Below are 26,039 nucleotides of genomic sequence, written 5' to 3'. Positions count from 1 at the left end.
TTCCTACGGATGTGTTCTATTTCATGATACACACATGGATGACAGAATTTTCCACTTCAGTAGCTTTGCAAGTTTTTTGAGAAGTAAATAGACTGAAGAAAATGTAGTATTTGAAATTTTATTACTAGTTGTGTCCAAATAAAACATGGATCTATTTTGTCACATCTATTCAGTCATTGTTTTGTGGGTTTACAATTGTTTTAAACCAGTCCACTTGGATGCTGCTGCCAATATCCTACCTTGTGTTGCCTGACTTGGCAGTTGCTTTGGTCTCCCTGGGAATTCTAAAACTGTAAAATCAATTTCACATAAGAGAATCCCAGATCTACTGCTTTCCTTTAACATCAGTGACTAAAAGACAAAATAGAGTTAATTTATGCAAGCATAAAAGCAATTGTTCAGATTTGCACCATCTGAAATTTTAACCTGTGATCAACCTTTGTAAAAATAATTTTGAGTTTTCAGTAAAAGGTGAACTGAAAGCCTTCTACTGAGATATTTGCATTTTCTACTCTTGTCTTTTTTTTTTTTTCCTAGTCTGGCTATTTCTCATGGATTAATTCTAAAATGACTTCTTTTTTGTTTAATAACTTTAATGAAATGAAGTTCAGCTATCTTCCTTTGTTGCTAGGTAACACAACAGTGGATGAGCTAATGATGAGGCTGATGGCTGCAATGGAGATCTTCAGTGCCCAGCAGCAGGAAGACATAAAGGATGAGGTGAGCACTGAAAGTTGCTGCAGATACCTCCTGGCTTCCACTAATCACTGGGGATGTAAATTAACCAGATGTTTCTTTAGCCAGTGGATGTGGGGTATGATGTATTTTAGTGTCTCTTCCATTGTCAGAAGTTAAAAATGTAAAGTCTCCTTTGTGTATTTGGGTCTCTCAGAACAACTCCTCCTTTTTGGTCTTGTCATTTTCAGTTTTTTTCCTTTTTCTGAACATTAGTGACCAGTGACTGGTTAGATTATAGTGATATTATAGAGCTTAATATGCTCATACAAGGCAAATTATCAGATTTTTTGCCACTGACCAGCTCCAAGTCATAGGTAGAAAACAAAAATAGATTAATATGTCTTAAGTGGGATATGTCTGTTTAAAAGGGAGCTGAAACCAACTTCAACCAGTACACCAGTACTGAACCACCACTCAGAATGATGCAGAATGCATAAATGATGACAAGACTTCTCAAAACCAGTGTTTCAATTACACAGAAGCAGACAAAGTGAGTTACACAGCTGAAAGATCTTTATCTGTTACTCTATAAATTAAGAGTGACATTTTTAAGTAATGAAGTTCTTAGGAATTTGTAATAATAGGTGTGTTGCCATTCAAGATAATTCTTATCCTGTTGTATAGACATTGATTGACAATAATTCACAAAACACATTCTTCACATTTAAATCTTGTATCTCATTAGTACTGACTATAATATGAAGGCACATTATCTGCACAATATCTGTCATTCACTTTTTCTTCTTTATTTATGTTACCTGTAATTCATTGGTAAAGAAATCGACTTTAATTTTGTTAATACTGAACACAAATTTAAATATGAGGATTACAACAAAAATCCAAGGCAAAATATAACTAAATTTTTTATTGCATTTTAACAGGAGTGTCTTGAGTATGGGAGGTTTTTTAATGCTTTAGTAAGAAGGTGAAATTTACATCACAGATGAGCTCCAAGAGAGGTTCAGAATTAAAAACTATACAAGCTGATAAAAAGGAAGAAAACTGAGGGAAACAAAAGCACATAAAGTCAGAGAGATAGGAGCAAACAAGGGATAGGGGAAGAAAGTAGAAGTGATAGGAGAGGAACAGGACATCAGACCCAGAACCAGGAACTGGCTCCTGTCCTGGGCTGCTCTTTGTCCTTCCCTGGGTGGCCAAGAGCAGTGACAGTGACTGTCCATGGATTGTTGACTCCTGGTTTCTTTCCCCAAGTGCCCTTCCTATCCAGGGAGAATGGAAAATCGATTTTTATACATTTCTCCAATATCTACCTTTGTCCAATTCTTCTGTAGTCTTTTGTTTTTCTGTCACTGAAAGCACCAGTGACATTTCTTCCCAACAGGAGCTTTTTCTAACACACTTTGACATTCAGAAAAGTGATGGAAAATTTCATAAACTTTGGGGGCAGCTTTCCAGACACTATGGGTTCTATACACAAATGGGATATTTACTTACACCTTGGCTCCACTCGTTACAAGCACACTGAAAAGGTGATCTCAGACACTTTGCCTTTGAAGCAGGAAGTTTTCAAAACAAAAAATAACCTTGCTTTATGAAATTACTATTCCAGAGAGGGAGTATTTGACAAGCAGTCTGTACTCAATAGAGGGCTTCAGCCTGAAAACAAAATATTGCCTTTTTGTGGTTAGCTACATAACATGTAGCTTTCTTGTAAGCCTTGTACTTGACAACTTCAAGTGTTCAAACATCAACACCTTTTCTTTCTTAAGATCTTACTGCAGTTGGTGCAAGTTTTTCCCAAATATTACAATAGCAAACAGGATACAGAGTCCGGTTTCTGTTACTGTTTTCTTAATAGCAACAATAAGGCATCATAAAACCACAGGAAGATAAGCAGAAAATTCTTTTGTGCTTTAAAAAGAGGAGTCATCAGTGTAGCATTGCTGTAAACAGAAGTGTGTGTGAGAGAGAAGCAGAACTGGAAACATTTGTAAAGGACAGCACGAAGCCAGTAATGAGTGAGTTTATGCAGCTGAAATTCTCATGCACATGAAAGCTTCCAGCACAGCCATTGCACAATCCTCTTTGGCACAGTGTGTTTTGCAGTGCCCTCTGATGGTTATTTGTGTACAGGAGGACTGGTCCCACTCCAGCTGCTGCTCCAGGTGTTCAGCTGATGGCGGCTGTGGCTACAGGCAGCTCCCTGTCACTGAGCACCTGCTGGGGGTGTAGGTGGGATGCTCAGAACAGCTTTACCAACTTACCTCACCTGAGTGAGCCACCTCATTAGCTGCTGGCAATAATAGTGTGCTTAGCTAAATCCTGTGCTTTTGTATCCATGTATTGGTAAAATTTACCAATTTAGCCTCATAAGATTTTAATGGGGCAAATCTCTTGCATATTTTTTTAGTGTCAAGTGCTAAAATACCATCACTTAACTAGCGGTTGGATTTAATTTTTAGATTTTGTGTTGTACTCTTACATAATCTCCAAAGAAATACCTTAAAAGCATTGGGATGCACATGTGTACTCATGGTAACCCAACATCCTGGTGTATAACTTCTGCACCTGTTTTCTCTCCCAAGTTTCCAAGGGAGATCAGCCTGCTGTCCCATTCTTTTCCCTGCCTCTCCAGGGTTCTGGGTCAATCATGAGCTGTTGCTGTGTTGGCCAGATGACATTTTGGAAACCTCCTGCCTCTTTTGGACCATGCTGTTGATGTGCCATTGTACATATACAGTCTAGGTGTCTGTTTTTATAATTTTGCTCCTAAAATTGCTGTAAGAATAAGCCACAAACAGCAAAATTGGATTAGCAGAACACTGATGAGCTCACAGGGCTCTTGTGATTAGAAGTGGCTAATGGATAATTCAGTTGTGGATTCAGTGACCATCACCAGTGAAACCTCTTGGCCAGGATACAGCCCCACCTTTCCCAGTGCAGTCAGGTCTGGGGACTGAAGTCCAACCTCAAGCTGTGTATGCAGAGTTATTCTGCAGCTGCACTGGTGATTTCCTGCATCTGATGCACATATTTTCTTTTTCTAACCATGTTTTCTCCCCTGGTCACCACTACAGGAGTTGACACCCGAGCTACTGCTCAGGCAGTGGGGTTTTGCAGAGAGAATAAAGGTCATTAAGGAGTTTCTCCTGTAAGCAAGAGAGGGTGTCTCAGAGCAGGGATAACCAGGCTGTGCCACTGTTCATCAAGGTGTGCACTGAGATTTTTCAGGCACTGACTTTGAAAAGAGTGTGTAGTATCAGTTCCTCTTGAGTATCAGTTCCTCTTAAGTGTCAATGCCTGGTGCTGGGCTTAGGAAAACAATAGTTGTAAAATATTCTACGGCCTGGAATGTCCATTTTTAAACGCCCTGTGAGCTTGCTTGCTTTAGTTGGATAGTTAAATAATCATCTCAGTGTGGCGTGATGGGCCTGAATAGATCCGAGTTAGTTCCTTTGTGAGATTAATGTGAAGAGATCTGTGATTAAATCCTGGCATTACAGCACAACACACCTGTTCTGGGCTGATCCTCAACATTTTTTCTTCATTGCCTGAGGAGGAGGCTTCTCAAAGGATTACAGTAACACTTTTTGACAAGCTTATACAGGGCGGAGTTTCCATGTAATGATGGGGCTCATTTGATGATGCCTCAGTAATGCATTTTTTATTTTTGCTGTCAACATTTATTACTGTAAAAGAAATGACTGTTACACAGCTGGTCCAACTTGTCCACATTTAAGTAACAGTAGGTCTCTGGTCGTGTTTATTTTTGTCATTGTGCAACACCGGCACTCCTGCTCTTGGGTTAGACATCAAGGTGGAAATACCCACAGTTGCTTCAGAGACCTTCTTATTTTTACAAATACCAACTGAAACCTTTCATTCACTTTAAACTATGTCTGCCAGCACAACTGCTCTGTAGTGTCAAAGAGAGACACTTAAGAATTTTTAAACTGAAAAAACTGCTGTAAACAGACTCTGACTGAAGATAAGCTGTAGAAAATTGTAGGCCTGCAGAGTCACCATCTTTCATCTCTGTTTTTGGCTGACATCTCTTTCCTAGATACTTCTAGAGCTTGAGGAAAACATAGGTCCTTCCTCACCAATATCTGGATGGGGATTTAAAAAACACATGAAGGAAAACCAAAACTCCAAAATGGCAGCATAAATTCTTTTTTCTCTTTTCCCTGCCACAGCACTTTGGGGCTTTAGTGACCAAGTGATATTTTCATAGCTGTGCTGTGAGAAGCCTGCCATCACCATGTCTTTTCTTCCTGTTCTGCCTCACTGCTGTCAAATGTAGAGGAAGTGCTTCCATCAGCTCTGCAAGAGACCTCTGAAATTTCTGCTGGGGACTGAAGCTCTGATGTAAATCAGTAGAAATCAGGCATCTGAATACCTTGGGTAATCTGTGTTCCATGGAACACTGTCATGTGTATCATGGTGTATAGTGTTTGCACAACAAGAGATTATGAGAATACACGAAATTCATTAAATTCCAAAGCACAAAAGCATTATGGTGATGACAGCCATCTAGCAAAGATTGGGATTTAACCCCTCAAGAATCCAATTAGCACATTTACTAATTATTACTAGTTATAACTAATTAAACTACAGTAATCAAAATTTGTTTGATTAAATTTTCTGATTTTGTGTTTGTAATATGATCGCAGCCCATTGAGCATTCCCATGGAGCACTTGGCTGTACACAACCCAGTAGGTGCAAGTGCTGCCTTCAAGGGTTTACAGCATGGTTAGAGCCTTGGCAAAGTGCAAGGCAATGGCAGAGGAAAGAAAGAAAGAAGGGAGATAAAATATCTTTAGTCCCAGTGGATTTTAGGGTGTACGTGTTGGTGGCTCCAGTCAGTGAATATTCAGCCCAGCTGGGCAAATGTATCAGGACTGGCTGGCTCTTTTCTCACAGAAAGGTGCTGCAGGACTCCTTGAAGATTTTGGGTTTGGTTTTCTTTTTGTCACTTGAATGAATTCCAAAACTGGAATCTGTAGCTGAGCTTTCAGCCTTCAGTGTGGACAGGCAGGATCCTGTGGTGGTTCTGTGCTGCTCTGCCCCCCACCCTGCCCCATCCTGCCTCCTCCTGTGGTTCTGCCACCACTAAAATATCCATTTGCTTTGTCCTTGTCATTCCCATACACCCAGCACACTCTGTGTACACTTTTTCCTGCCATATATTCCCCATCATGTATGTTTAAGTTATACAATGTGCAAGTCTGTCATCTTAGTGAGTCAAATTAATGCCTTTCTTGCACTGGTTTGTTTGGACAAAGGGGTGTTTCTCTTTAACGCTTCCATGAATAGCCTTAAGCATTTGCAGATTTTAATTTCAGGAGTGGTTCAGTGAAATGAGCTGTCTTTTAGATGGGTATTCAGCATTTGTAAATACACTTTTTTCTCTCTTTCTTTCTTTCTTGTAATAGCCCTTTACTCACTGGTGCTCTGAGAAATGTCTTCTGCTCCTGGGTATCTTCTCAAGTTCTGTCTCGTCCAGTTTCACTTCACAGTAAAACTGATCCCAAAGGGCAGTTGGGAATAATAAAACACAGCTCCATGAGATAAATCAGGTGCAAAGCTGATTCCTGGCGTTAAATCATTAAATCCTACCTTCAGAAATGACAATAATAAATAGGGGAAAAAATCCCAGAAGGGCCAATGCTGACTTTTCCAGCAAAATATCCCATTCAAAAAGTGGAATATTTTTAACTTGTAGAATCTGCTGTCCTAAATTCAGTCAAGAACCCCTCTTTGTCCATCATCCTACATCTGAAAATGCCTGTCACTAAGTATTTCAGGATTAACTTCAACAAATGGTTTAGGAAATAATTATATGAAAGAGTTATCCCAAATTTCCTCTTAATTTTATCTGTCAGTTTTTCTTAGTCTTGATGCACTGGATATTCCTCAGGAGAAGGTTTTCTCTGCTCAATTGTAGCTAGCTCATAAGTATTTGATATTTTTGGGTTGACTGCATCTCTAAGAAGCAGAATAGCAAAGTAAAGTCATAGCTGAAGAATATATTCTGTGAATAAAATCAATTTTTTTCAGATTTCATAACCTTCCATTGAATGTATGTCCTCCCATTGTCTCATTGTCAAAGCAGAAAAGCAGAAATCTCTGACTTCTCCCCTTTTGAGGTGCCAGGGAGTGTTGTCCCCTTGTCTCAAGCCCCAAACCCTTGGGATGTGGACGGTTTGCATTCACACCAACCTTCAGTCACTGCTGTGGAATTCCTCTGTTTCCAATAAAGGCTTTTTAAGTGACCCAGGATAAGCCATGTCTGTTTATACTTTGATTTCTTGAATAAGGAAGGTGCCAGTTCTGCCTTCATTGCAAAAGCACTGTGGGGATGCATTTAGTGATGTTCCATCGGTGGTGACTGCAATTTATGTAGGGTCTAACAGGAAAGTTGTCAGCTGCCTCAAATTTTATTCATGGATAACAATTCTGATTTTTTTATATTAATTATTAGTGGCATGATTACTCTTGACATGTTCTTTGTTAGTGCAGTGGAAGATTCTCTGCAAAATATTTTCTTTCGCTTATCCTGTCACTACTGTGAGTTTCTTTTGTTGCTTTCTGGTGAACTTGAAGCATCCTCATCCTTCTGTAGAGGAAGAGATGAGTAAAATAAGAAACTGCATTACTGCTTTGTGTAATGTTTAAAATTTGTCCAAGGTGTAACTCTGCACCAAACAATACCACACTTTAGCTGTAAAATCTCTGGAGGAGTTGGTTCCTGTTGATGTGAGCAGTGTTAGCAAACAGAAGCATTAACACAAAAGTAGGTACAAAGAGGCATTGCATGGGATTACATCTGCTGCTTACCCAAAGAGCTCTGGATTCCAGGTTTGTTTTTAAGGTCTGTTTCAGTAAGAACAGTATTATTTCAATGAGGTGTAGGGCTCAGTGGCCCAGTCATTTACTTTTAGATGTGGTTCACATATTTCTATGAGGACCAGGCAGTCATGCGTGGTAATTCTTGACATTCCTGACATCTTTTTCATAATCCACTTCTAGGATGATGAAAACTGCAATGAATAGGGAAGAAAGCATTTTAACTTTTTTTTAATGTCTGGAATTCATGTTTCAATTCTAGTTGTAGAATCTGTAACATCAGTAGTTTTCTTTAATTTTTTTTAAATAAACTACAGTAACACTATTTTAGTTGCTAGCAACCTTTGATGGAGAAGAGCCTGTAGTTGCAATAGTTGTATCTAATCTTTCAAAGTTCTTTTGGGCATTACTGGACTTGTGTGGCCTTTGAAATTCAATGTGTGGATTTGGTGTGATACACGGAGTCAAAAAACATAAAACTTGAGTAAGTTCTCTCTGAAATAATTCTAAATATTTTTAAGGGGTTGTCCTCTGGCAGATAACCTGAAGTCATCTTCCTCTAGTGAGCTGATTTGGAAGGGTTATTTTGGTTCTCACTATTCTAAGATAAATTTTCAGGATGCTTATGAAAAGTCTCAGTATAAATAGCACAATTTTCTTTTCTTTACTGTTATGTTCCATCTGTGAGAAGAAATGGGAAAACCTCTGTGTATTCAACAAGCTCTCCTCATATTTGGAAAACATAAAATTGGGGCTGTTTAATTATTTCAACTCCCCCTCATCTCAAAAATTGAATATTCATGTAGGGTAGTTTTTGCTATCAGGTTCAAGTTCCCTGAGCAGAGTACCTAAAATTTATCAATGTCCACAGTAGCCAGGAAGGGGAAGGGTTATTTGGTGGTTATTGTCCTTTTTTTGCATTTTACAAAAATTACTTCTATTCATGTTTTGGTTCTGCTGAATAAAGTGATGGTTTCTAAATCTTGGAATGAAATTCAGGACACACTGATTGTACAATAACTTTGGGTCCTTTTCTGTAAGGAAGAAGAATTTAGTCTGGAAAGATTTTGCTACTTTCCAAGTGGAAATTGTATCATTTCCCCTGCAGTTTGTCCTTTCCTCCTATGTTTGCATTCTACTTTAGAGATTTAACCACTGAGATGTTAGAGGGTTTTTTTGAGGAACATCTTGGCATGTTTGTATGTTGTGATAATTACAGTTAGCATGAGCTCCTACCATTCAGAATTGAGTTTTTGCCAAATGATGTTTTGAGGGGAAAATTGATCACTTAACAAAATGATTCTTTTATGTGGAATAAACGTTGCAGCTGAATAGGAAGATTATATAATTCTTCAAGAAGCAGTAGGTAGTCAACTTTAATTTCTGTGAAACACAGGACAGATTGCCCCAGTGCAGGTGCTGTGTTACTGGGAACTGCAGGGGAGACCCTGCTGAGCCCACCAGCAGTCTCACAGCTAAATCCTATTGATTTTTGTAGGAACCAGTGCAGCCTCTGCAGGGCTCTGGGGGGAATTATGAGATGTAAGACAAGTAAGCACAGGGGAGCAGCCACTGTCTCTGCTTCAGAGGCAGAGTATGAAGCTATTGATTGTACATTTTGCTTTATTTGACATCACCCCAGTGCAGTTATTCCAGCTTTTGGGGATATTCACTCTTTGATCCTCCACTGTGTGGATGATGCCTTGCTTTGTCATTTGTGTGTTTTTGGTAAACCTTTATTTTTTTGTGCTGTGATTGTTGATAGGATACTTTTTGCTGGCATGGTAACCTCCTGTTCCTTCCTTGCCTTCATCTGTCCATTTGAGATACTTCAGAGCAGGACCTGCTACTTTCCCATCTTTGTATAATATTCAGCACTGTGAATTGAGGCTTCTGGATGATGTTTGATAGTCATGACCCTGGATGGACCCTGCTGAGGGGTTTCTGACCCAGGAAGGACCTGGGATTGGGCTTTCTCTGTCAGGAACAGCCATTACCCACTGTCAGTCTGAGTAGAGAGCCAATGAAAATCCAGTCTCAGCACCTAAACCACACTTCCCTGTTACAAAACCATCCAAACTGTTGGGTGCAGGAGGGAAATCCCCCCCAACTCCAGCCCATATTCCCCTGCAGTGACTCCACCATTGGAGGCTGTGCCTCCCCAGGGCTCTGTGCCTGCCATGGCCCTCAGTGCAGAGCCTGGGTGCCTCATCCAGCCCTCAGGCCAGGGCTAATTACCATTCCCTTACCTGGCAACTGAATCAAAGCTTCAGGTAGTCAGAATTTCTAAAGCAACAGTCACCCTTGAGGCATCTCAGAATGTGTTTCTCCTTGTGGTAGGTGAGTGATGTTGAAGTCACTGGGATTAGAGTGCTGTGGAACATAAAGATATTTATCATACTGATCCACTATTTGATTTATTTTTTTCTTATCTTTTACTTTTAGGATGAACGTGAAGCCAGAGAAAATGTGAAGAGAGAGCAGGACGAGGCGTACCGCATCTCGCTGGAGGCTGACAGAGCCAAGGTGTGTGCAGGGACAGAGACCCATGGGATGGGAACCCTCTGGAGTTTGGGAATGCTCTGTGCTGTAGGGGACTGCCTGCCTCCAGTTGTGCTCTGAACATGAGACCCTAAAGTCCCCCCTGTTGTAAAGTGGCACCAGACAAAGCCACTAGGACTAGACTTGACTACATCTTTTAGCTAAACCTGTCCTGGCTTTGTTTGGGAAAGGAATGGCAGGAAAATATTGCTTAATAAATATCCTATCTCTTATATTAATTTCTATGGAAACACTGAAAATTTTCTTTGCATTTGTATTTATCACATATTTATGTGGGATTGCCCTTTGTGTTTGTTAGAGGGAAGCACAAGAGAGAGAAATGGCAGAGCAGTTTCGCTTGGAACAGATCCGGAAAGAGCAGGAGGAGGAGCGTGAGGTGGGATGTTTTACCTTTTCTGATAACTTTGTGAATTCATTGAGCTTATGAGCACTGAAACTGCCATTCAACACACCACACACTGCAGCTTCAATTCAAAACATACTTTTCATGTCATCAATTTTCTTTACTGTTATTGATTTCTTACTATATATCTGTGAAACAAAAAAAGTACAGCTAAATAATTTTCATCCACTGTTTAATGGCTCTTCTGTTTTATCATCTGGGTCTCAAATGCAACCAGATATTAGATGGACCTGCTCACAGTAGATTTGTGAAATGAGCTTCTTAAATGCTGGAATCTTTGGGAGGCTCTGAGTGGCTGCAGAAAAAAACCTGTTTTCTGCAGCCACTCCTTTTAAAAACATGGAGCCCTTTCATTTTTTCCAGGAAGTAGCACAAAGCCTACCTGCAATTCTGATCAAACAAGTTACCAAATTTAATTTGAGAGACAATCCACTTACTAAAAAAAAAAAAAAACCTAAGAAAATAAAATCCAGAATTTTGAAATCTGTGGGACTTAAACATTTTCTGAACAGTCTTCTACTGAATCTTCCTTAGAATGAAAATTTGGTTTAAACAAGTACTTTATGTCTCTAGGCCTCTGTAAGAAGACAGAAAGCCTGTGCTGTGAAGAGTACTGTGTTCCTCAAACTATTATTTTGTAGATTCTCTCAATTTAATAAATCTGAGGGTCCCAGTGCCTCTCAGAGGCTCCTGCAGCCTCTTGCACAGTCTCAACTGGCTGTGAGATGGCAATTCTGTGAGGTTAACAGCAGCTGAACATGAATCCACTGTAGCAGGAATGGGCTCACCATCAGCTCACACTCAGGCTCAAGCAAGAAATATGGGGTTTTTTCCTAAGTTATTTTGCATGCATAGCAACAATAATTATTTCTACTTCATTATATCTGCTCCTGAGCATTTTCTGATACCTTGACCTTTTGGAAATGGTTTTCTTATGCAAAGGCTGCAACATTGGCCCGTGTTACCAAAATATACCTGGGCTTCCCTGTTTTAATGCAGAGTGCAGTAATGAAAATAATGGGATCTGTTTGCTTAGTAGAACAAAAGGGATTTTAACAATAATGTTTACTAACACTCCCCATTTTCAAGTATACAGATTACTTGGACTGAATTGTTTTGCAACAGTGTTTACTTACAGAAGTGGCTTTATGTTCAGTTTGTATTTTAAAATCTGACTATTGAGCTCTTCACATACTGAACACCTTTTTATCAACAAACTGAAATTGCTTGTTCAGGTCCAAGAGTTTTTAATGTGATCCATCATGTCGTTGTTTTGTGACTTGGTTTGCTGGTACAGAATATCCATTGTAAATTGCCATGTTTTGTTGAGTGGTTACTTTGGGGAGCAACGCACTCTTTGCACAAAGGAAGGAGCTCTAATGAGCTACTGTTGTTTATTTTTCTATAATATAATTGATTGGGTTCAGTAAATAATGTAGCATCTGTTGTTATACTGTGTGGGGAAATGTCAAAACAGCGAGATAGTAAGCAGGTGGTTGAGAATGGAGAGGGAGAAAATTAAAATAGAATCTATTTAAAATATAATCTCATAGTAGATGAGCAAAAATGAACTGAAGTTCTATGTATAAATATTTATACTGAGATATAATTTGCTCAGAGGTGTGTGTGTAAGAAGTAGACTATTTAAAAGCCTTTGTAATCTTGCTTCTGCCCAGTCCTTTCCCTGCAATGTAATCACCCTCTATCAGTTTCTTTTACTAAATGACCTTGGGGAGGTTTTCAAAGGCATAAATAGCAACTGTGTATACTGAAAGTTCCTTGGAAAAGGGTAAATCCCTGCCTGACTGCCTCTTCAGTTTGAAAAATTGCCTTTTAGGCACATTTTGGGGCAGGCAGTCTGTTTGTGCTGCTTCTTGCATTCATTTACCTTCACTTTAAGTGCTACCTTAAGTGAGATGATACTGTAACAGAGCTGCTTCTGAGTATGATCAAATTTTTGACAGATGCTGATGCTGCCCATGAGTACCAAGAATGCCCTTGAAAATCAAACCCACCTCATTCAGCAGTCTAATGTTAGCCATTGATTTTGTATTAAAAATATATATATATAATCAAAATATTGGTGCTGTAGCAACTCACAGAGACAGAGAACAGAGAACACAGACCTGGGTCCTGCCCTTAAAGTCTTGACATCAGCAGTGTTAGCAGGAAGACAATCACTACATGACTGTCATGTAGTGTCAGTGCAATTTGAGGGCTGATTTCATGCAAGTTGTTGCAGAAAATGTTTTCACCTGTACTTAGAACCATCTTCTTACAAATACTACTACCACCACCACCTTTAAATCTTCAAGCTCCCATTTCTCTTCTCCCAGTTTTCTTCTTTAATGATTCCTACTTCTACATGCAGTCTGTGTATCTACTGTACATTCATGGCATTTTTAATTGCATCTTTCAACAGTGTTTCAGTTTATTTATAGTAAATTTCTTGCATATATTTCTTTTCACTCAGAACTGCCATTAAGGGTCCAGTCTACTGCAAATGGTCAATTACCATTGCAAGAGGAAGACAATTTGACAAGTGCTTTTAAAGAAATACTTTTACTGCCTTTTAATTTCTACCCTTTAAGGAAGCAATTGGCCACTTGACAATTATTCTCTCATTCAATTTTTTTCCAAGGCTTTCTGCCAAATGATTAAATTACGTATCCCATCGTGCATTAACTGTAGACCTAATAATATGTGTTATAAAGAAGGATTTATTTTAATTAGTTGTCTGGTGGGCTGTTATTAAGGAGTGAATAAAAATTATTTTGTCATTGAGCTATAAAGGCTCTGGAGCACTGCGACACATCTTGAAGTTCTAGAAGAAATAAATAGAAAAGCTTTCTCCCTTTCTTCTCTTGCTGGCATTGGGAAAAATGGTTGTTTTTCCTTCCCCAGGCCATCAGGCTGTCTCTGGAGCAGTCCTTGCCCCCCGAGCCCAAGGAGGAGAGCACTGAGTCTGTCAGCAAACTCCGCATCCGGACGCCCAGCGGAGAATTCTTTGAGCGGCGTTTCCTGGCCAGCAGCAAGCTGCAGGTTGTCTTTGATTTTGTAGCTTCCAAGGGATATCCTTGGGAGGAGTACAAGCTGCTGGGCACCTTTCCAAGGAGAGATGTGAGTAAATGCACCTTTCAGGAATAAATACCTCTGTTTCTTGCTCCTGTGGGATGGATGGGCTGGGGTATTACAGCATAGAAGGTAAAAGGTGTGCCTGGGTATGTTCCAGTGCTACCAAGCTCTAAGCCAGCTGCTGGCTGACCAGTGCTGTCAGATATTACAAACAGAGCTGTGAAACCTGTCTGCAGTGAAATTGTAAAAAAATCCATTGTATTCAGTGAAAACTTGAATATGCTGAGCCAGCTTTGCTCATGTGCTGTTTTGAGGGAAGCTCCATCAACACTGCTGGTAGTTCACTGTTTAGGTCTGTTATGGGCTGGTACTTCTGATCTTTCTGGTTTTGTGTTTTGGATGCAACTTGATGTTATGAATAAGGCTCAGCATCAGGTAGTACCCAGTCATGCACTATTAAGTATATCCTAATAAATATTTGATTCACCTGTTACATAATACCAGCATATAATTACATCTCCTACCTTGAAATTGTATGATGAACCTGCTGTGGCTGATTTTCAGAATCAATACTGTTCACTGCTTACAATAGCCAATTCTGTTGATAAATCAACAGATCATTTTTGTGCTTGCTCCTAAATTTCTTTGAAAACCCCACCTTTGTGTTTTCTGCACAAAATAGCTTTTATTTATTATTTAGTCATTGCTACAGCAAAGATGAAAATCAGTGGGTCCAACTGTCCAAGGGCTCTGGATAAAAGGTGAAGGGAATGGGCATTGCAGAGATGTCAGGACAGAGCCAGGCAGTGGTGGGTGAAGTTCAGCAGCTCTTTGGCCATGCTGCCTGAGCACTGCAGAGCAGTGGGGCAGCTCTAGACCAGCTGGGGTTTTGTTTGCTGGAGGCATCTCCAGGGGACCGGTTAGACCATTTTTCACCAAAGGAGTTCAGTAATTTGGATTGCTTTTCCATTTTGTTTCCCATCACTGCCCCTGGGGGAAGTTCACTAGGAATGAGGCTCTGATTGACATGTTTACAGTAGTTTGTAACAGATACCTCTTACTTTATCATCTTATTTGTAAGTACTCCAAAGGAGAAGAAGCTCATCCTTAGTAAGCATACAACCTTGTGAGTGGATGTGGTTTCTGACCCATTTTTGGCACAACTGTGGACAGGATTGCAGTGCTTACAGCTCTTCTTCCACCTTGCCCTGTATTGGGAATCCTGAGCAGTCAGACTGAAAAGCAGGGTTTTAGGAATCTCATTTTTCACTAATTGACTTTACTCCTTAAACATGCAGTATCATTTCCAGTGGAAGCAAAGACTAGAAGTCACCTGTGTTTCCAGGATTACTGGTAGATCAGTGTACTTGACAAAAGAAAAACAGTGTTTTGCAGTCTAAACAATGGGGTTGTACATTTTAAACATTTTGCAAGTCATGCCTTGCCACCTGTAACTTATTTCTGATGCAATACATATTTAATATAAATACGCTACAGGTATATTACTCTTAACTTTTTACATTTGTTTTTCACTTTACTCTGGCTGTTTCTGTACTTATTCACATTGTCGTCATTATGAATGTTAGTCATCTATAAAAAACCTCAAAAATTTATCAGGTGAATCACATAAGAGCAAGTACTAAAAAAATTAGGAAAGAAAAAAATACCACTAAATTAGAGCAAGCTGGTATTGTCAATATATCTGTGAAACTGTCAGGGAGAAAAGGCTGAGGCAAAGAAAGGAGAATTTAGTGACAGGGTCTGGAGCTGTTGGTCTGTTGTGTGGGAAGCAAAGACCCTGTCATCTTTTTTCTATGATTCCAACCTAATAATGCCATGTATGAGGAGTCACATAAATGATTCATGCTGATTGACTCAGCCATGTATGAATCCCGTTGCCATTGTGACCACCAGAGCCACAACAGACAAAAAATATTCCCCAGGGGTTTGCTAACCACTGAGAACTGTAAATGACATCTGTCGTGTTCCCCAGGTTTGGAAAGTTGGAAGCGTGCAACTCCATAAACAGATTTAAAAAAATAAAAATGAGGCATTGTTGAATGGCTTGGAAGAAGTACAGTCAAAGTATATATTCATTGCCTTGGGCTTTGTGGTCTGTAGACACTTAAAAATACACTGTAAGCTATCAAGACCCTTCTGCTGTATGTCACCCACATGAGTGGGAATCTGTGCTACAAGGACAGAGCACTTGGGATGCTTGTGCTCCAGAAAACAGGAGCATTTAAAATGTCTGTCTTTGAACTATACATAACATTGTTGAAAAAATATGTTTGACAGTATCAGAATTACTTTGCTGGAGTTCTGCTGCAATAAGATAGAAACATGTCTTCTAAAGTTAGTTTGTGGGGTTTTTTCTCTCCTAATCTGCTTTACAATAACATACACACACCCAAAAGTGTTTCTGTCTTATCAAAACAAGGGGATTATCTTCAACCAAATCAACATTTTCTTGTGATAAACTTGTCAGAGCATTTTTACCTGCTATTCAAAGCCATCACTTCTGATACAGAGTTGTTGAAGTACTTTTACATCTTTCATAAATAAAAATTCATTAGTTCTTAGTCCTCTGTTCCAGTTGCTTACACAGATATCCTTAGCTAACTTAAGTTGGTATCATAACCCTACTGTAAATACAAACTTCTACACATGAGTAAATACCCAGATTAACCTTTTCCAGACACTACTTGTAGATTTTAAAGCAGCAGTGACATTCCAAAGCAGTTAAGCACATGCAGTGACTTGTTATTGGGTCTTTGTCACTGGCTGTGTTGTTCTTTCTACCCGTGCTGAAATTAGATATTAACCAGCTCCTCTCTCAGTGCCTCAGCACCACATCTTGTGCCACCAGTAGGGTCACAAATGTGAGCTTGGGGCAGCTGGGAGCTCGTGCCTCAGACTCTGGAAACGCTGGCAAGCACATCTTTGGGAGTGAAAAGCTGTATTGTATTTCTTGGCAAAGAAATTTCAATGCAAAGAATGTATTTCTTGTATTCTTAAATACACCTGCAAAGGCTTCGTGGGAACAAGTGTGTGTGCTGTTAAATGTGTGTGCTGATTTCAGAGTTACAGTTCCCTGTCTTCCAGAAATCACATCTAACTATAACAAAAAGAGCTTGCTTTATGTCTATTCGTGTGCTCAGTCAACCTTCTACTTCAGTATTTAGGTCCCTTTCTCTTAAAAGCCTTCCCAAACTCTGACTTTGGTTCAGTATTTAGGTCCCTTTCTCTTAACAGTCTTCATAAACTCTGACTTATTGCAGCAAAACTCCAGCAAAGTAATTCTGACACTTTCAAACATATTTTTTTCAAAAATGTTATGTACAGTTTAAATCCAAACTCTGACTTTGCTGGTCCTCTTGACCTCCCAGCTGCAGGATCCTCCTTCTCCCAGTGCCTTGGAGACCTCCAGATACTCAGTTCCTCCCTTACTTCAGTGATGGTGATGTGCACAAGCCTTCCTAAAACTGTTAACATCTTACAGGGTGGGCATTTTATCCCACTAGGCAAGAAGCTGAAGTGGACCATAGCTGAAACTATAAGAGGAATGTGCAGAAAATTACCCAACCTGGGCTTCAGCCACCCTTCTAGGGTTAATATGTTTGTGAATGTTCTGTGGTGTCTCTCTGAAAGGGAGGGCCAGACATGATTCCTCCTTCTAAATGCTATATTTGAAAGACTGAATTTATTAATTTCTCACAAAAAACCAAAATTTCAAGCTATAATTTCTGCTGCTGATTTCTCCTTGAGGTGGAGCATTAGTTATGTATTTGAGAGTATGCCTTCTGCAGACATGGTATTAGAGACTTAAGCTCTTTATTTACTGTATCTGGAAGCCTTGGTAAGCCAAGACTTGTACAGTATTTCACATTTTATTTTGCTGAGCCACAGCTTAGGATCAGGTGGCAGTTAAGTCACTTAAGGTTATTTAAATGCATCTAAAATGTTGCTTAATAATTCAGAACCAGTTTGCTCTGTTTAGAGTATTAAGATTTTTTAAATCCTTTTAATTAACCAATTTCAACAGCAGTTTAAATAAACAGAAACAAAAAATCTCCCTTGAAAGTGCATAAGATAAATTTAACTCAAATTGCATGTCAATTTAAATCAGATATGATCAGGATTTCAGTAAATTTAGGGCCAGGCAATTCACAGTTTTGGGAGTATTTGGGAATAGAATAATGGTAAGATATTCCTCCAAACCTAAATGTGATTTTTCATTCCTGTGCTTTGGCAAGATTAATCCTCTTTGATGCTCACAGTGGTGAAAATAATGCCACAGGATAGTAAGTTTAGCTGCAGCACTTGCTGTGGAGTCCTCTGAGCAGGGAATTGCCCTTTGATGTTCTCAAAAAGGTGATGTTGGAGCATGGTCCTTATATTGTTATGCCAGGCAGTTTGACAATTTTGTGTATGAGTTCTGGCAGCTGTTCTTTGTAGGGATTGCTCTGAATTTCACCCTGTGCAAACTACTGCCTTCAGATAACTTACTTTTAAACTCATTAGGGAGTGTTGAAACTTTCTAAATAGTTCATGAAAGAGTTTAATGTCCAGGACCATCTTTGGCTTTTAACATTCCTCCACCTAGTCATGATCTTGATGGAAAAATGGAAATGTTATTGTGATAAAGGATTTGTGCAGTGTCACAGCTACACTCTATAGTATTTTTAGTAATTTCATGTAAATCAGGAAAACAACTTGAATATCTGTTTTATAGCAGAAGATCATTTCAGATGAATGAAATATTTTTTCTGATAGGTTCAAAGAATTTTGAAAATTACATGTGATACCTGTAATTTTTCCAGTCATTTCAGTTACTGCTATTTATCTTTCCTACTACACCAAGTAGTAGTCATCTCTTTTAATTCACATAATTTAAATTTTTCTGGTCAGTGATGTCATGTGCTTACTCTGATCTAGTTTACCCAGGCCACAGCCACCTACAAAGGTAGATGTCCTTCTTCCTATCATTCACAGCTTTCCTTAAGTCAATACTACCTGCCCTTGTCTTTCCTCTCCTTTCAAGATCTGTTGTTATTTTATTTATCCAAGCAGTTAGGTTTGGTTTAGTTAAGACACTGAGAAGTTGCCTAAGCAAATTGGCCATTCCAGACTGGCATATTCCCATGCCTCTTTTGCAGCCTGGTTTCTGACTGTTCTTCCTGATGACTTGTAACAGTGGAGGGATTGGGAAGATTAACCTCGAGTGTGAGAGGAAAGGACACTGAAGCATTTGTAGCTCCCAGATTTTCCTGCTTTTAACAAGTTTGTTGCTCACAAAGAACAGGATCACAGTTTTTTGGTCAGCACCTAAAAAAGGGAGTAGGTAACATTCTTGCTTTGGTGAAGTCAGTGGTAGCACCTGAGAGAATATTAAGTATATTTTGCTTCTTGAAACATGATGTTTACTTTTGTGGAAATATAATTTCCATATAGGTAGTAAAAAATTCTGTAAATATTGCAGAAAGATTTTTCACAATGTTTTCTTCCAAGAAAGACAGACTTGATGTGTTTTTTTTAGACCCAGTGTCTTTACATAAATAGGTGATCCAAAGTGAAGGATTCAAGCCCTTCTTGTATCAAATCGCTGAAAGGAGATCTCATCTCACAGATGTAAGAAAAGAAGTAGAATTGCATTCTGTAGATCAATATAGTTTCTGATCTCTCACAGCAGCTCTGTTTGAGTACAGGGACTGTCTAACCAGTTTCAGGAAATAGGTGTGCATTTCAGATGAGCCCTTTTCCTCAGGGCTCACTGGAGTCAGCCAGTGCTGAATGCTCACGCGGAGCGCGAGCTCTCCGTGAATCATCCTCATTAGTTAGCCCAGTGACTAATGCCAACCATGGCATTCATGTATTCCACCCAAGAGCCCTTCAGTACACATCCCTCACACCCAAAGTGCTCTTTTATTCAGCACTGCCCCATTTTACAAAACATTTATAGCAGGGGAGCCACATTATTGTTCCCAGGACGATGCCTTAGTTAAGCTGTAGAGCTTTGCTCTTGCATATAACCTTATCCAGAATAAACTGGGGCTAAGATATTTTGTACTTTTTCTCCAGAATTCATGTTTAATATCAATTTTGTGGACTTTTTTTGACCCATGTAGAAAGAAAATGAAATTATAAAATACCAATAGAGAGCCTTTGTACTGGTATGATACTAAGACTGCTGTGTCTGGTTACCAGAAAATTTAATGATCTCCTGCTGTTTTGGTAATTGCATAAGTAATGCATCAAACTAAATCACCAAAGCAGTCCTAGGCCCTCTCTTTATTCCATTTGCCTGTCTACCAATCACAATGTTATACTGTAGATATCATTGTGATATCTGAACATCTTAATCCTTTGAACTGGTGATAAAAATCCTTTTGGATTGTTCTTTCATGCAATTATAATTAAGTGCACATGAATCCAATCCTGGGCCGTTCTTCTGTGAGTGGCTGCTGTGTTCCCATCCATTCCCCTCTGGGATGTATGCAAAGCAAAGTTCTTACAGTTCATTTGGAGCACTATAAATGTATTTATATGTTTTCCAACTTCCAGAGGATGTGGCTGTTTGCTTCCTTTCAGCTCTTCATTGATCTCCAGAGTGAAAGCTGTAGTATTTCTGGGGATGTCATCTCTTTTCTGTGTAGCTAGTACATTTTAAAAGAATTAAATACATGAATAGTTGTTAGTTCACTATAAGCACACAGGCAGCAGTGCCCATAAGTAATGGACTGTTTTGCTCCCTGGCACAGCAGAAAGGTATACAAATGTTCTCATCTGTAAATGCCAATACTTGAACTTTCTCTGCTCAACAAGGAAAATGACGGTAAACAGCATGAAGGAGAAGGTAGTGGAGCTCCTCTTCCTGCAGGAATAGACAAGGTCCAGGGTTTTCTATCACCTTCTCTTTTTCTGAGAAACTACACAGAGAATTCCTGAAGAAATCAAAGATTTCAAACCAGAAAGAAGGAAGGAAAGAAAGCAGAAAATCTGAGGAGAGCTTTACAGCACCTTGCTCTTCCTCAAAGCCTGAAGTCCTCCAGCCTTGGAGTTGTGGCCACTGTGGGAGCATTAATGTCAGGTCAGGACCTGCATGTGACTCCTCTGACTGACTCCAGCTCCATCTTCTAGCTCTCAAGGCAGCTTGTGTAATACTTGAGCACCATTAGCACCACAACAATAAAAGTCACATTATTCAGAGAGGCTTTTCTTAATTGAAATACTTTTGTGTTTGCACTTCTGCCAAAATGAAAGAGCAGCTCGGTTGTTGTTGAAAATCAGCTCTTTGAAAGGCTAGAGGGGGATGCAGCCTTTTTATAGTGATTTTTTAAAGTGAGATTAGTTCTTGGAAAGAAATGTAAAACAAATGTTCAGTGATGTTGGTAACTGGATATATTTTGGCCATATTTTGGGCAAGTACTGATCACTAAACAAAATTTCTGGTCCTTGGCTGAAAAAAGGCACAGAACTGCCTCAGAGCTACCCAGGTGTATACAGCCCTTCCCAAGGCCTCTTGTTGGAAAGTAGATAAACTACAGTTATGTATTTTTTTCATTACTCACTGTTAAAAAGCTATAGGATTAAGGTAAAAATCTGGTATTTTTAAAAACATCGTTAATATTTGGGCTTTATTTAGTTTTGACAAAAAAAGAGATTCATTTTTGTAGGGTTGCTTAAAAACCCTTTGTTTTTAAGCTTTTACTTTTTATGGGGTTGCTTTTGTTTTATAAATATGAAGTATTTATTCCAGCTGAAAAATCAGATTTTCATTTAGAACTTTTAAAAGCACCAGATAGTCCAGGTGCCACTATACAAATACAGAAACAGTGAGTTTGGGCTTATCCTTGTTGTTTGCACCACCCTGTCATTACATTTAGTGTTTTAGAAAACAGGGGAGAACACAGTTGTTGTCTTAATTTACTGTCAAGTGAGTCAAGTAGTGCAAGAGAGGCTAATCAGCCTTCACTGATGAAAATCTATGCAGCTTTTTTTTTTTTTAATACAAATTATGTTAAGGCAATGAAAACTTAGACTCTGTGTCAAGGCTGCATCTCGGAGCACTGCACAGCTTTCCAAGGGAAAAAGGGGAACCATGCTCCAAGTAGAGGATACAGCATCCCAATTTTCTGATTTATCAACAGCTTCTGCTTTGCTTAGTAAACGTGTTTTTTAATATGCTTAATGTAAAATATGTTTTGGGAAAACCTATTGAGAAAAATAAGAGTCAGTGTGATGTATTGGATTAAAGCTTTGTATTTATATCGAGGCTACAAGTCTTTTACTATGACATATTTTTCCTTGTTTGTGACGGCTTTCTTCAATTCAGATGTAAATTATCTCCAAGTTTATTCAACTAAGCCCAATCTAATTGCATATATTTCTATAAAGTAACTCTAGTTTTGTTTGTTGCTCAAGTTGAGCGTATTATCTGTGTAACCCAGACATATTTCAATAGGTAGAAAGGATTCACTGTATTTGTTTGTGTGTCACTCTGAAAATATAGTTTTTTAAACAGATCTGGTACTTTACCAGGTGTGCCTTTAAGTAATTTCTATTGCATTTATACTTTAGGAGGATTAGAAAAGAGAGTAAAAGAACTCTTTGTCCGTTAGATTCATTAAATGTATTCATGCGTGTGTAAGTGGTATAGAGGCTGTGCTGCTCGGGAATCAGATCCTTGTCCTAGGGTGGAGAGAAAGGTGAAGGGTGTGATATTTACTGCTTGTGTAAGTGTCATAATAATTGTGTATTTGATTCTTTATTTTTAAATTACCTTCCTGGGCATTAAGCCATTTTTTTTGTGTTTATCTTTTCCCCGCAGAGTTAGGGAGGGTAAGGAACCACACCTTGTAAGTGGTAAAAGTACAGCTGCTCAGGATGTGAGTGTGTAATAGAACAGATGGGTCAGCAAAGGTGAAGACAGAAATAACTCACATGTTATTCTAGAAGGAAAAAGACTTTGCTATAAAAATATATTAAAATGCTGTTTAAGCTAGCATTAGTTTTCATTTTTGGTTTATCTAAAAACCCAATTAACTTGCTCAGAATGAAGTGTAAGCAGCTACTACAGTCTTATAGGAGTATAAGAGTTAACATCACTGCCTTGTGCCTTGCAGAGTCATAAATAATTGGAACTTCTGAGTGGTACAGAAGTAGTTCAACTAGCTAGTGCTTAGTTGGAATAATCACCATAGAATTCACTTAAACAAATACTTAGATGATAACCTCCCTGGCACCAAACCAACACTGGTTGTGTAACAAGGCTCTTTAAAAGATGAAGCCATAGCTCCAGTGCACCAAAACCTAAGGTCCCATAAAACTGAATCCATAGTTGGAATAAAAGTTTTGTTTATCAGCTTGAACCTATTTCAGTGAAAGCAGCTCAATGGCAAGATCTAATGTGGCAGAAATGAAGTCCTGTAGCACCTCTGGTCATGTTGCTGGAGGGAATATTCCCCGAAGGGAGGGGAGTGTTCAGGTTTGCACAGAAAGCCATTTGCCTGAAGATAAAATCTCCTGGGGCACTCTCTGTGTTCAGGGCTTTGGGACAGCCCTGAATGCACCTGCATGGAATTGTACAGGGTTCTGTGAGCTTGAATGTCAGTAATTTTGCTGTCACTTGTGTTACACTCTCTCTCTGCTTCTGGACACTAAGTCCCTCCTCTGCCACCCTCCTCACCAGATAAGTTTGGAACGCTTTACAGTCTCTTTTCAAGGGGTTTTAGTTCATGTTCCATTATAATATAAAGTATTAGGCATTAGCAAACCCACAAAAGATTTGAAAAGTACATTCAGCTGGTTTCACAGTGTGATGCATGAGGTGACTCCTGGAGTGTGTGGTTGTGACTGGTAGAAAGTCAGTTATTGTAGGACTTGAAGATACAGATTAAAATGTACCTTTAGCATTTGTTAAGGCCTTTAATGCTGAAGGTGAATTTTGAACCTTAATCAAGGAAGTATTCATTCTGCCACAAAGGTGGAATAGATGAAATCAGATTCAATATCTAAGCATACTTAGATACTTACTTCCTGTGTAATTGCTAACAACATAGAATAAATCTTCAACTACTAAAGGTGTAGGGCTTTGGGACAGTGTAACTTATATCATGGGCAGGGCTGTTTTGGAAAGAGCATCATGCAATAGCATCAGAGCCAAAGGATGTCAGCTCTGTGGGCTCCAGAATTTATACTAATGGTAATGAAACAAGGCACATAGATACACATCTAAAGGCATTCTATACTTTTCATTTTAAATGATGCACATAAATGTAAGTGAATGAGATTCAGTTAGAACACTACACTGAACACACCTTTGCAGGCTACAGCTCTTTCCTTTGATCCCTGTTATAGATCATTCTTTGGTTTCTAATTCTGATTTAAAATACTCTAAGTTAGAATGCATCTTAGGGTCTTATACTTGATATATTTACAAGAGATACCATTTCTTTTGCTAGGAGGTGTGTTCACTAATAAGGCTTCTACTCTTCGTAGTAAACAACATATTTACAAGCCACAAATAACAAAGTAGAAGCTGCAGAAGGGTTGTGGTGTGATAATTAAGTACAATGGCGACCCATATGAACAGAAAATGCCAAGGAGCTAAAACAAAGCAACAACAGCTTTGTTTGTTGACAGATGTAGGAGCCATATTGTTAGTTAATTGGGTAATGGTGTAAACATTTGCAAACTCTGCTGTCCCTCAGTGAATTAAGCAGCACACTGAAATTATGGTGAAAAGCTGCACAGTCCTTGTGCTGCAGGTACTCCAGAAGGCTCCCAGGACCCTTCTCACTGAAAAGGAACATCCTGTGTTGTTGTTATTTAAGACACTTGAAGTTTGCAAACCTTAGCTTAGGACTTCTATCTTGAATTATGCTCAAGTGAATAACACATTTCCATATGGTCACAGCCTGGAAGGTTGTGTTCAGTGCCCAGGCACACTCTTGAGATTTTTTTTTCCAAGTGCAAAAGAGACGTGTTATGACTTTCCTGCTTTTTCTTGCAAAACAAAAAAACAAAACAAAAAAAAAAAAAAAAAAACCAACAAAATGGTTGCAGGATTTGAAAACAGAGATGCCTGAATTAATATGGGCTTGTACTGAAAAGAAGAAAATTGCTTCTCTCAGGTGCCCAATGCCTCAGAAGCTGTGAATTGCACAGACCCCTCTTTACCTCACTCCCTGCTCAGTAACAGACTGTAGCAGAATACCAAAACATTAAAAAATGCTACAAGATAGTTAATTAGCATACTTCTGTAATCACAAACTTAAATGCACTACTTTGGCTGTTTTTTACATAACAGGTTTGCTTTCGTAGATAATAACCTTTCAATAATTCAAGCAGCATCTGTGCAGGAATGCATAATTGGACTGTAGATAATAGGAATCTAAAATTGACTCTGGTTTTTGTAAATTATTTTTCTCTTCAGACATTTAGCAGTAGCTCACCACAGTACATGAAGTTTAAGAAAATATGTTCCTGCTTTGGGAATAAAAATAATATGTCTCTTTGGTTTTTGGTGTTGGTTTGGTTTGGTTTTTAATTATTTCATTAAAAAAAAATCTGCTGCAGTCAGATGAAATTACACTGATTTTGATGGTCTTAGGAAGTGATAAGCCTTGAATGTTTGTTTAAATTGTAATTTTTCCCTAATTATTCAGTAAGACAATAGAAATGCAAATATATTTCAAGTTTGCCTGATTTAGTTGGGGGGAGAGAATGAGAAGTTACCTATTTGTTAATAGGTAAAAGGAATAGTAAATTAGGCTTTTAAGAAAATTACACAAACATTTCTTACTAATTCATAGCATTTCATGTGCTGGACTCTTAATGTTTTCTCAAAACATTTTTAGAAAGCAGTGACATGTTTTGATCATAGGTGAAACAAATTTAACTTTGGAAAAAATGCTTATTGGCATGACATCTGCATTTATACTATGGCATAAGACTAATAATCTATTATTCACAAGCAGACTTCTGATAACTGGTGTGCTCACACAGTGAAATAAACCAAAACAGAATTACCAGGGAAAATAAGTTTAAAAATAGAAGGGAAATATTTCAGAAAATGGTTCATCTTTCTACATGAAGCTTTGCAGTATTCTGAAGGATGTCACAGAATTGGCTTGTAAACTTGAATGGCAGGACACTGGGACACTTGTTGTCATTAATTTGTCTATATAGGGGAATATATTGTGTAATAACCACACAATTAAACAGTTTTATCCCACCCTGGGATGATTGAGGTGTCTGGAAAACATTGAAGTGAGTGAAGTGAGGTGTCTGGAAAACATTGAAGTGAGTGTTCCACCACGTGACTTGGAGCAAGAAAGGGAGAAGGAAAATAAGGTTTCCCTTTTCAATGGAGAGATCCTGTCGGGTTGGCTGTGCTGCTTGCACCATCAGTTTGACTGAAATTTTGAGATGATTATCTAGGAGTGC

General features: G+C 38.8%; 1 protein-coding gene across 1 annotated transcript in view; it reads left to right on the top strand.

The window, feature by feature from the left end:
- Positions 1–26,039, top strand: part of FAF1 (Fas associated factor 1) — a 147,438-nt gene that overhangs the window by 118,469 nt on the left and 2,930 nt on the right. The window contains exons 15-18 of the mRNA XM_054638072.2: positions 632–720; positions 9,995–10,075; positions 10,410–10,487; positions 13,419–13,634. Coding sequence (XP_054494047.2) covers positions 632–720; positions 9,995–10,075; positions 10,410–10,487; positions 13,419–13,634 — 464 coding nt within the window. The remainder of the gene's footprint in view (positions 1–631; positions 721–9,994; positions 10,076–10,409; positions 10,488–13,418; positions 13,635–26,039) is intronic.

This window comes from Agelaius phoeniceus, chromosome 8, assembly GCF_051311805.1.
Source record: "Agelaius phoeniceus isolate bAgePho1 chromosome 8, bAgePho1.hap1, whole genome shotgun sequence".
Classification (NCBI taxonomy): domain Eukaryota; kingdom Metazoa; phylum Chordata; class Aves; order Passeriformes; family Icteridae; genus Agelaius; species Agelaius phoeniceus.
Note: the sequence above shows the minus strand (reverse complement) of the source record. Positions and strands in the feature narration are given on the sequence as shown.